General features: G+C 57.8%; 1 protein-coding gene across 1 annotated transcript; it reads left to right on the top strand.

Annotated features, from left to right (window-relative positions):
* The first annotated feature begins 149 nt into the window (after positions 1-149).
* On the top strand, positions 150-12,140 carry LCK (LCK proto-oncogene, Src family tyrosine kinase). Its single transcript, XM_054648181.2, has 13 exons — positions 150-575; positions 5,170-5,276; positions 5,397-5,478; positions 5,563-5,653; positions 5,777-5,875; positions 6,632-6,735; positions 6,810-6,959; positions 7,783-7,935; positions 8,498-8,677; positions 9,781-9,857; positions 9,958-10,111; positions 10,384-10,515; positions 11,391-12,140. Exons 2-13 carry the CDS (start codon positions 5,175-5,177, stop codon positions 11,591-11,593), a joined length of 1,527 nt encoding a protein of 508 aa, XP_054504156.2. The 5' UTR covers positions 150-575; positions 5,170-5,174; the 3' UTR covers positions 11,594-12,140.

A 12,140-nucleotide genomic window follows, 5' to 3' on the forward strand; every position in this document is an offset into this window, starting at 1 on the left:
CTCTCCGCACCCCACAAGGCTTGGGGGACTCTGCTCTGTGCTCCATAAAGATCTGGGGGCTCCTCTCCGCACCCCAAAAGGCTCGGGGAGCTCTGCTTTGCACCCCACAAGGCTCAGGGGGCTCCTCTCTGCATCCCACCCAGCTTGGGGGACTCTGCTCTGCACCCCAAAGGACCCGGGGGCTCTGCTCCGCACCCCACAAGGCTTGGGGGGCTCCGCTTTTCACCCCAAAAACCTCAGGAGGATCCTCTCCGCACCCCACAAGGCTTGGGGGGCTCTGCTCTGCACCCCTAAAGGCTCGGGGGGCTCCTCTCCACACCCCACAAAGCTCTGGGGGCTCCGCTCTGAGCCCGCCCAGCTCGGGGGGCTCCCCTCCGCACAGCAAAAGGATCGGGTGACTCCACTGTGCACCCCAACAGACCCGGGGGGCTCCTCTGCGCACCCCACAGGGCTCGGGGCCTCCTCTCTGCGCCCCTCCCGGCCCGGGGGGCTCCTCCGCGGCTGCCGAGGATGAGGAGGCTGTGACGGGCGCAGGACATGGCTCAGTGACAGCGGCCGCTCCTCTCCCTCACCAGGTGAGAGCCGGGCAGGGGGCCCGGCCCCGGCGGGGTTTGGGGGGCACCTGTGGGGTGGGAGGGACGGGAATGGGGGCTCGGGTTCGTTCCGAGCCAGGCTGGGCTCCGCATCCCCCGGGGCATCCCGGGATGGGGGCCCCAGGGCGCTGTCCCCGCGTCCCCCGCCCGCATGGGGCCCTGCAGGGGCCGGGGCCCTCCCCAGGGCTCCATCCCCAGGGCCCAGCAGCGATTCCGTGCCCGGGGCTGTGCCCGAGGCACCCGCGGCAGCCCCGCGCTGCCTTCTCAAGGTCGGTGACAAATGTGGGGCTCAGGCACTCAGAAATTCCCAGTTTTGGGGGCTTCAGGCACTCAGAAATTCCCAGTTTTGGTGCCCAGTTTGGGAATTTCCCATTTTTGGTGCCCAGTTTGGGGTTCGGGCCCTCAGAAATTCCCAGTTTTGGTGTCCAATTTGGGAAATTCTCATTTTTGGTGCCCAATTCCCATTTTTGGTGCCCAATTCCCATTTTTGGTGCCAAATTTGGGGCTTCAGGCCCTCAGAAGTTCCCATTTTTGGTGCCCAACTTGGGATTCAGGCACTCATAAAGTCCCATTTTTGGTACCCAATTCCCGTTTTTGGTGCCCAATTTGGGTTTCAGACACTCAGAAATTCCCATTTTTGGTGCTCAATTTGGGATTCAGGCCCTCAGAAATTCCCATTTTTGGTGCCCAATTTGGGTTTCAGGCCCTCAGAAATTCCCATTTTTGGTGCCCAATTTGGGTTTCAGGCTCTCAGAAATTCCCATTTTTGGTGCCCAATTCCCATTTTTGGTGCCCAATTCCCATTTTTGGTGCCCAATTCCCATTTTTGGTGCCCAATTTGTGCTTCAGGCCCTCAGAAATCCCCATTTTTGGTGCCCAATTTGGGTTTCAGGCCCTCAGAAATTCCCATTTTTGATGCCCAATTCCCATTTTTGGTGCCCAATTCCCATTTTTGGTGCCCAGTTTGGGTCTCAGGCCCTCAGAATTTCCCATTTTCGCTGCCAGCCCGGTGCCCAGCTCAGTGGCAGCACTGGGGACACGGCCCTGGTGGCCCTGCCAGGCTGTGCCAGCCCCAGGTGCCCATCCCAAGGGCTCCCAGCTGGCCCAGGCTGGCACCAGGCATGGGGACCATGCAGATCTCAGCCCTCCCACCCTGGTGACAAAGCAGCAGGGCCACGTGGGAGGAAGGGACAGCACAGGACAGGACAGGGAGCCCAAACCCAGAGGAAAAAACCCCAAAAATTGAAGCACACACCTGGCAGAGACACCCGTGCCCACCTGAACACGCTCGGGGGGCACCTCCCTGCCAGCCCCTTTGGCACAAAGAAATTCGGTTGCACCAAAAGAGAGAGAAAAAAACACAACTTCAAACACCCTTTTTTGGGGTTTTGTTGTTTTTTTTTTTTGGTTTTTCTTTTTCTCGTGAAACGGCTGCTGGGTGGAAATTACGCTGTGGCTTGGGGCCGGGAGGAAAAAAGAAAAGCACAATAGCAGCACCTCCCTCCTCAGCCCGGGAGGAAAAAACAGAAAAGCAGCTCCTGGAGGGGTCTGAAGGGCTCTGGGGAGTGGGTTTGGGATCTCTCACCTGTCCTGTAGCTCTGGGTAAGAAATGTGGGCACTTTGAGGTTGTTCTGGTCCTTAAAAGCTGAGCTTGAGCTGGGTTCTGATCAGAAAAGTCCTCAAAATGTTGGTGAATTTTGGATTTTTTTACTCTTCTGGTTACCTGGCTGAAATGTGGGCTCTTGGATGTTGTTCTGGTCCTTAGATCTGGGCCTGAGTTGGGTCCTGCTCAAAAAAGGCCTCAAAATGTTGGTGAATTTTGGATTTTTTTACTTCTCTGGTTACCTGGCTGAAATGTGGGCTCTTGGATGTTGTTCTGGTCCTTAGATCTGGGCCTGAGTTGGGTCCTGCTCAAAAAAGGCCTCAAAATGTTGGTGAATTTTGCATTTTTTTCTTACCTGGCTGAGATGTGGGCACTTTGATGTTGTTTTTGTCCATAAAAGCTGAGCCTGAGCTGGGTCCTGCTCAAAAGAGGCCTCGAAATGTTGGTGAATTTTGGATTTTTTTGCTCTCCTGGTTACCTGGATGAGATGTAGGAGGTCTTGGTGGTGCTGGGAGTTGTAAAGAAGGAGTCAGCAAAAGGAAATTTGTGTTTGGAAACCCTGACCCTTCCTGCAGTGCGGCCAGAGCCCTTCCTGGGTGCCAAAATGTGTCCCCAGATGTGTCCCCAGATGTGTCCCCAGGGGCTGAAGGCACCGGGGTGGGTTTGGGGTGCCCAAAGCAGCGCTGTAGGGTGTGGGGACCTCCCTCCTGAGTGTCCCCCTGGCCAGAATCAGCTGCCACCTGCTCCTCTGGCACTGTGGGGACAGTCCCGGGGCTCCTGTCACCTCTGGGCTCCTCAAAAATCAAACCTGGAAGTGCAGGATGGGGGCTGAACTGGCAACCCTGGGACCCCAAACCCTCCCTGGGGACCCCAAACCCTCCTTAAGGGCCTCAAATCCTCCTTAGGGAGCCTAAACTCTCCTTAAGAACCTCAAACCCTTCTTAAGGACCCCAAACCATCCTTAGGGATCCCAAACCCTCCTTGGACAGCCCAAACCCCCCCTGGGGACCCCAAACTCTCTTTAAGGACCCCAAACCCTCCTTAAGGACCTCAAATCCTCCTTAGGGACCCCAAACCCTTCCTAGGAATCCCAAACACTCCTTCAGGACCCCAAACCCTCCTTAAAGACCTCAAACCCTCCTTAAGGATCCCAACCCCCCCCTGGGGACCCCAAACTCTCCTTAAGGACCCCAAACCCTCCTTAAGGACCTCAAATCCTCCTTAGGAATCCCAAACACTCCTTAGGGACCCCAAACTCTCTTTAAGGACCCCAAAACATCCTTAGGGACCCCAAACTCTCCTTAAGGACCTCAAATCCTCCTTGGGAATCCCAAACCCTCCTTAGGGATCCCAAACCCTCCTTAAGGATCCCAAACCATCCTTAGGGACCCCAAACCCTCCTTAGGGACCCCAAACCCTCCTTAAGGACCCCAAACCCTCACTGAACAGGCCCCACGTGCCCTGGCTGCCACGTCAGGGGCCACAGCTGGGGCTGTGACACACCTGGGCTGGCTGGTGGCCGGAAGTCACACCTGGGATGAGGGGTTGGGGACAAATCCTGGCCCCGTGGGCGTGGGGGATTCTGCAGAAGAGACTTTTCCGGGGCCCACGCGCCACCGCCGGGGTTTGTGCCACGCTCAGCGTTTTTGGGAAAGCCAAAGGTGCCCACGGGGTTTGTGCCACGCTCAGCACTCTCAGCAAGGCCAGAGGTGCCCAAATTTGTGCCATGTTCAGTGTTTTTGGGAATGCCAGAGGTGCCCGTGGGGTTTGTGCCACTCTCAGGAATGTCAGAGGTGCCCGTGGGGTTTGTGCCATGCTCAGGGTTCTCACCCCGAGGTTCCTGTAGGGTTTGTGCCACATTCAGCACTCTCAGGAATGCCAGAGATGCCCAGATTTGTGCCACACTCAGCGTTTTTGGGAATGCCAGAGGTGCCCACAGGGTTTGTGCCACTCTCAGCACTCTCAGGAATCCCAGAGGTGCCCACAGGGTTTGTGCCACACTCAGTGCTCTCACCCAGAGGTTCCTGTAGGGTTTGTGCCACTCTCAGCACTCTCAGGAATGCCAGAGGTGCCCGTGGGGTTTGCAGAGATCCTGACAAAGGTGCCCACACCCTGGTGCCATCGTGGGGACACCGTTGTCACCGTGGCTGAGCCTCGAGGGCATTGCAGGACCGGGGGTTTAGGAACAGCCCTGCTGCAGCAGGAATGGGGCTGGGTGGGATGTGGGGATGTGGGATGGGAATTTGTAGGAAAAGGAGTTTGGATGTGCCCACATCCGGCTGTGAGATGGGTTTTAGGGTCGGGGAGGTGCTTGCCCAGCCAGAGCTCGTTAAAGGCGAGCTGCAGGAGCGTGTTAATTGCTATGTTAATTGCTAATGGGATGTTAATGAGGAGGTTGTTATGTGCAGGGAGAGCAGAGGGATCAGCCCCAGGGTGGCACAGCGGGGAGGAGCCGGCACAGAGGAGCCTCAGGCTGGGCACTAATTGCCTTCAGTGCTTTTAATTAACGAAGGCAGGATAGATTAGGAGGAAATAACGGCTGGTGACAGTCAGGGAATGTCCCAGGGAATGGATGGATGGATGGATGGATGGATGGATGGATGGATGGATGGATGGATGGATGGATGGATGGATGGATCCATGGGCAGATGGATGGATGGATGGATGGATCCATGGGCAGATGGACGGATGGATGGACGGACGGACGGAGGGATAGACGGACGGACGGATGGACGGACGGACGGACGGATGGATGGATGGATGGATGGATGGATGGATGGATGGATGGATGGATCCATGGATGCATGCATGGATGGATGGATGGATGGATCCATGGGCGGATGGATGGATGGATGGATGGATGGATGGATGGATGGATGGATGGATGGATGGATGGATGCAGGAATGGGGATGTCCTGGAGCAGTAGGAGAGCCACTGATGGGGCTGCCCTGTGTCCCCTGTGTCCCCCACAGCCACCATGGGCTGCTGCTGCAGCTCAGACTACGACGAGGACTGGATCGAGAACATCGACATCTGCGAGCACTGCAATTACCCCATCGAGCCCGACAGCAAGCGCCAGGTGAGGAGGGGTCACAGACCCTGATCCCGGTGCCCAGACACCCCCAGAGGTGCCCAAACACCCCCAGAGGTGCCCAAACCCCACGAGCTGGGGGCTCACGAGGCTCCTGTCCCCTGGCAGAGGCCGATCCGCAACGGCTCCGAGGTCCGAGACCCCCTGGTGTCCTACGAGTCCTTGTCACCTCCGTGCTCCCCCATGCAAGGTGAGGCATGGCTGTGGCCTGGGGAGGGACTGTGACACCCCCCGAGTGGTCACTGCCACCCTGTCCCTCCTCTTGTCCCCACAGACAAGCTGGTGGTGGCCCTGTACAACTACGAGCCCAAGCATGACGGGGACCTGGGGCTGCGCAAGGGGGAGAAGCTGCGAGTGCTGGAAGAGTGAGGAGCCTCAGAGGGGCTGGGCCAGGGTCTGGGGGGGCTCATTGAGGGTCTGGGGGGCTCATTGAGGGTCTGGGAGGCTCATTGAGGGTCTGGGTGTCTCACTGAGCTCTGTCCCTGCAGGAACGGGGAGTGGTGGAAGGCGCAGTCGCTCACCACGGGCCAGGAGGGGCTGATCCCACACAACTTCGTGGCCTTGGTGAACAGCCTGGAGCCCGAGCCGTGAGTGGGGAGGGATGGAGGGATGGAGGGATGGATGGATGGATGGATGGATGGATGGATGGATGGATGGATGGATGGATGGATGGATGGATCCACGGATGGATGGATCCACGGATGGATGGAGGGAGGGATGAAGGGGTGGACAGAGGGGTGGATGGATGGATAGATGGATCTATGGAGAGATGGATGAAGGAAGAATGGGTGTAGGGATAGATGGACAAAGAGATGGATCCATAGATAGATGGACAGACAAAGGGAAGGTAGATCCATGCATGGATCTGTGGATGGATCCATGGAGAGATGGATGGATGGATGGATGGATGGATGGATGGATGGATGGATGGATGGATGGATGCACAGAAGGATGGAGGGATGGATGGAAGGAAGGAAGGATGGTGAAACAAAGGGATAGAGGGATCTATGGAGAGACGGATGGGTGGATGGACGGATGGATGGATCCATGGAGAGATGGATGAATCCCTGGATGGATGGATCCATGGATGGACAAAGGGGTGGATGGATGATGGATCCATGGATGATGGATGGATGGTTCCATGGAAAGTTGGATGATGGATCCATGGATGGATGGATCCATGGATGGATGGATCCATGGATGGATGGATCCATGGATGGATGGATGATGGATGGACAGATGGATGTGTCCCGGCGGGATCTGATCTCTGGGAAGGAGCCTGCAGCACCCCACAAATCCCCGGTGGCCGGGTCCCCTGTGCCCTGACCCTGCCGTGTCCCCAGGTGGTTCTTCAAGAACATCAGCCGCAAGGACGCCGAGCGGCAGCTCCTGGCCTCGGGCAACACCCACGGCTCCTTCCTCATCCGCGAGAGCGAGACCTCCAAAGGTGCCGCCCGCGGGTCCCCGGGGCTCGGGGGGCTCGGGAGGGCTCGGGGGTCCCACGCGTGTCCCTGTCCCCAGGCTCGTACTCGCTGTCCGTGCGGGACCTGGACGAGAGCCAGGGAGAGACGGTGAAGCACTACAAGATCCGGAACCTGGACAACGGCGGCTTCTACATCTCCCCCCGCGCCCCCTTCAGCAGCCTCAGGGAGCTGGTGCAGCACTACACACGTGGGAATGGGAATGGGAACGGGAACGGGAATGGGAATGGGATGGAATGGGAATGGGAACGGGAATGGGATGGAATGGGAATGGGGCAGGGATGGGATGGGACAATATGGGACAATATGGGACAAGATGAAATAGGAATGGAAGAGAATTGGATGGGGTGGAACACAATGGAATTGGGATGGGATGGGATGGGAATCGAAGAGAATAAGAGGGGATGGTACAGGATGGGATAGGACTGGAGGGGATGGCACCAAACAGGATGGAATGGGATAGGATGGGACAGGAAAGTTGTGGGATGGGATGGGAAGGGAGTGGAATGGGACAGGACAGGATGGGATGGGGCAGGGTGATATGGGACAAAATGAAATGGGAATGGGAGAGAATTGGATGGAGTAGAACACGATGGAATGGGAATGGGATAGGATGGGATAATGGGAATAGGAGAGAATAAGAGGGGATGGTACAGGATGGGAATGGGATGGGATAGGAAAGTTGTGGGATGGGATGGGAGCGGGATGGGACAGGACAGAATGGGATGGGGCAGGGTGATATGGGACAAGATGAAATGGAGATGGAATGGAATGAGATGGGATGGGATAGGATAGGATGATGTGGGACAAGATGAAATGCGAATGGAAGAGAAGAAAATTGGATGGGGTGAAACAGGAAGGAATGGGACGGGACGGGACAGGATGGGATGGGATGGGATGGGATGGGATGGGACGGGCTGCGATGAGCAGGACCCGCTGCTCCCGCTGCCCCAGGCCAGCCCTGGCTCTGCCGGGCGCCGGCGCTGGCCCAGCTCTGCCTCCCCGTGGCCCAGGCAGCTCCGACGGGCTCTGCTGCCGCCTGGGCAAGCCCTGCCAGACGCAGAAGCCGCAGAAGCCGTGGTGGCAGGACGAGTGGGAGGTGCCGCGGGAGTCGCTGAAGCTGGTGGAGAAGCTGGGAGCGGGGCAGTTCGGAGAGGTCTGGATGGGTGAGTCAGGGTGAAACTGAGGCACAGGGAGAGCAGAGGGATCCCCCAGCTGGGATCTCACACTCCGGACAATTCCGAGATGGACATTTCACTTAAAATGGATTTCTGCTCTAGAAAATTTCTGCTCTGTAGTTTCCAAACTACAGACTTAAAGATGGACATTTCACCTAAATCAAAATGGATTTCTACTCTAGAAATTTTCTAGAGTAGAAATCCATTTCCAGTTTTCAAACTACAGACTGAACTCAAAGTTTACATTTCATTTAAATCAGAATAGATCTCTACTCTAGAAAATTTCTGCTCTGTAGTTTTCAAACTACAGACTTAAAGATGCCCATTTCACCTAAATCAAAATGGATTTCTACTCTAGAAAATTTATACTCTGTAGTTTTTAAACTGGAGACTTAAAGATGTACATTTCACTTGAATCGAAATGGATTTCTACTCTAGAAAATTTCTTTTCTGTAGTTTTCAAACGACAGACTAAACTCAAAGATGTGCATTCTGCTTAAATCAAAGTGGATTTCTACTCTAGAAATTTTCTACTCTGTGTCACCCCAAGGTTTCTACAACGGGCACACGAAGGTGGCAGTGAAGAGCCTCAAGGCTGGCAGCATGTCCCCCAGCGCCTTCCTGGCCGAGGCCAACCTGATGAAGAAGCTGCAGCACGCGCGGCTGGTGCGGCTCTACGCCGTGGTCACCAAGGAGCCCATCTACATCATCACCGAGTTCATGGAGAAGGGTGAGGCCGCCCCGGGGGGCTCCAGGCGCTGCCCCATCCTCGGGGATGTGGCCACGGAGGTCTGGGGTTTTAAGGTTGGGAAAGGTCTTTGGGGTAAAGTTCAAGCTGGGAAAAATTCCCATTTAAACTGGCAGAGTGATGTGTGCTGGGCATTGTCCTGGCAAGGGTCACCGATCTTAGGGGGGTCCTTGTGGCCCAAATTGGGTCCTGGGTGTTGTCCTGGCAAGGGTGACAGAGCCTGGGGTGGTCCCTAAAACCTGGGGGTGACCCTGAGTCCTGGCCATTGTCCTGGCAGGGGTTACAGAGACTGGGGAGGTCCCTGTGGCCCAAATTGGGTTCTGGGCATTGTCCTGGCAAGGGTGACAGAGCCTGGGATGGTCCCTGCCACCCAAGCTGAGTCCTGGCCATTGTTCTGGCAAGGGTGACAGAGCCTGAGGTGGTCCCTGTGGCCCAAAATGGGTTCTGGGCATTGTCCTGGAAGGAATGACCAAGCCTGGGGTGGTTCCTGCCACCCAAAATGGGTCTTGGGAATTGTCCTGGCAAGGGTCACCAAGCCTGGGGTGGTCCCTAAAACCTGGAGTGACCCAAACTGAGTCCTGGGCATTGTCCTGGCAAGGGTGACCAATCTTAGGGAGGTCCCTGTGGTCCCAACTGGGTCCTGGGCATTGTCCTGGCAGGGGTGACAGAGCCTGGGATGGTCCCTGCCACCCAAACTGGGTCCTGGGCGTTGTTCTGGCAAGGGTGACCAATCTTAGGGAGGTCCCTGTGGTCCCAACTGGGTCCTGGGCACTGTCCTGGCAGGGACACAGTGCTGTGCTTGCCATTCCTTAATCCCCTGCAGGGATGTGACTGCAGCACCTCCTAGTGCAGGCTCCAAAACCAGTGAAAATGAAAGATTGGCAAGGTGGAAATTTGTTAATTTTAGAGATTGTTTTGCCTCCAGCCCCGGGGAAGCTTTGCCTTCGTTCTCTCCCACCTCCAGCTTGGGCAAAAATCCCTTTGTGTGTTCTCCTGGCCACAGTCCCAGAGCTTTTTGCGGGGGACAGTGTCCTTGTGACCCTCCCAGAGCCCCCAGGAGCTGAGATCTGCTGCTTTCATCTCAGGCAGCCTCGTGGATTTCCTCAAGACCTCGGAAGGAGTCAAGCTCAGCATCAACAAACTCCTGGACATGGCAGCTCAGGTGAGGGCAGAGCAGAGGGATGGGGATGGAGCTGAGAGAGCTCTGCACGGCTGGAGCCGTTAATTAACAACTGCAACTCATTAATAATCACAAACCCCAGGTTGCTGAAGGCATGGCTTTCATCGAGGCCAAGAATTACATCCACAGGGACCTGAGGGCCGCCAACATCCTGGTGTCGGACACTCTGTGCTGCAAAATCGCCGATTTTGGGCTGGCCCGGCTCATCGAGGACAACGAGTACACGGCTCGGGAGGGTGAGCCCCGCCCGGCCCGGGGGTCACAGGGCTTGGGGACATCGGCACAGGGGCCCTGGATCTTCGGGGAGCTGCAGGAGAGGGGTGCAAGGATGATTGTCCCTTTTCCACCTCGCTGCCCGCAGCTGCAGCGGGGCTCCCGCTCTGCGCGGCTGCCACCAAAGCGCAGCGACAGAGCCCGGCCGGGGGCTGGGGGCTGTCCCCGGGATTAACGCTGCGATTCCCGCTCAGCCTGGGCGCTTCATCCCCTCCCTTCGCCTCCCTCCTCGCAGGAGCCAAATTCCCCATTAAGTGGACGGCGCCCGAGGCCATCAACTACGGCACGTTCACCATCAAGTCGGACGTGTGGTCCTTCGGCATCCTGCTCACCGAGATCGTCACCTACGGCCGCATCCCGTATCCAGGTCGGGATTGTGGGGCAGCTGCGGGGCTGGCACGCCCTCGGTGTGCGTGTCTGTGTGTCCGCCTGTGGGTGTGTGTGTCTGTGTGTCTGTCTGTGGGTGTGGGTGTGTGTGTGTGTGCATGCAGTGCTGCACGCACGCCACTGCCAGCCTGGCTCCCTGCCCAACGGGGCTGCACCGGGCACCGGAGCCACCTGGGGAGGGGTTTCAGGCGTGGGAGGTGCCCCCCATGCAGGGTTTGGGAGGGTGGGGTGGCAGCTGTGACCCAAATTGGGTTCTGGGCACTGTCCTGGCAGGGGTGACCAACCTTAGGGGGGTCCCTGCCACCCAAAATGGGTCCTGGGCATTGTCCTGGCAGGAATGACAAATCCTGGGGTGGTCCCTAAAACCTGGGGTGACCCAAAATGGGTCCTGGGCATTGTTCTGGCAGCAGTGACCAATCTTAGGGGGCTCCCTACCACCCAAAATAGGTCCTGAGCATTGTCCTGGCAGGGATGACCAACGCTAAGCTGGTCCCCAAAACCTGGGGCTGACCCAAAATAAGTCCTGGGCATTGTCCTGGCAAGGGTGGCTGACCCCAGGATGGTTCCTGCCACCCAAAATGGGTTCTGGGTGTTGTCCTGGCAGGAATGGCCAATCCTGGAGTGGTCCCTGTGGCCCAAATTGGGTCCTGGGCATTGTCCAGGCAGGGGTGAGAGCAATCCTGGCATGGTTCCTGTGACCCAAACTGGATCCTGGCAGGGGTGACAACCCCGGGATGGTCTCTGTAACATTGGGGTGACCCAAACCGGGTCCTGGCAGGGATGACCAACCCCAGGGTGTCCCCTCCACCACGGGGGTGACCCACCCTGATCCCCACATCATTCCCCTCCCTCCAGGCATGACGAACCCCGAGGTGATCCAGAACCTGGAGCGGGGTTACCGCATGCCTCAGCCCGAGCAGTGCCCGCCGGAGCTGTACGAGCTGATGAGGCAGTGCTGGAAGGAGAACCCCGAGGAGCGCCCCACCTTCGACTTCCTCAGGAGCGTCCTCGAGGACTTCTTCACTGCCACCGAGGGCCAGTACCAGCAGCAGCCCTGAGCCTTTGGGGTCCCCACAGACCCCATGGACGCCGCCCCGGCCTGGGGGTGAACTCTGTGAACATTTGCAGCGCTCCAGAGCTTGGGAGCAGCAGATTTGACTCCTTCAGGAGGGGCTGAGCAGACCCCCAAGCGCTGGGGGATGGCACAGGGTGCCCACCCTGCTGTCCCTGCCCTTCCAGGCAGGCCCCAGCCCCTCAGGGCTCCCCTAAGCCCGCTCTGTGCCCCCTTCACCCCCTGGGCATGGCCAGAACAGACCCCCAAATGCTAAGGGATGGCACAGGGTGCCCAGGGGGTGCCCACCCTGCTATCCGGTGCCCACTTTGCTGTCCCTGCCCTTCCCTGGGTCACATCCCGGCCCCAGCCCCTCAGGGCTCCCCTCAGCCCGCTCTGTGCCCCCTTCACCCCTCAGTGATGGCAGGAGCCCCCCCAGCAGCGCTGCCCACTGCACCCCCTCGGCTGCGGGACGCTCCCTCTCCCCCTGCCCCAGGGTGTTTGCAGGACCTCTCCCACAATAATTTTGGGGAAATAAAGGCCATTTCAGCGGC

The sequence above is a fragment of the Agelaius phoeniceus genome, chromosome 22, assembly GCF_051311805.1.
Source record: "Agelaius phoeniceus isolate bAgePho1 chromosome 22, bAgePho1.hap1, whole genome shotgun sequence".
In the NCBI taxonomy this organism is placed as follows: domain Eukaryota; kingdom Metazoa; phylum Chordata; class Aves; order Passeriformes; family Icteridae; genus Agelaius; species Agelaius phoeniceus.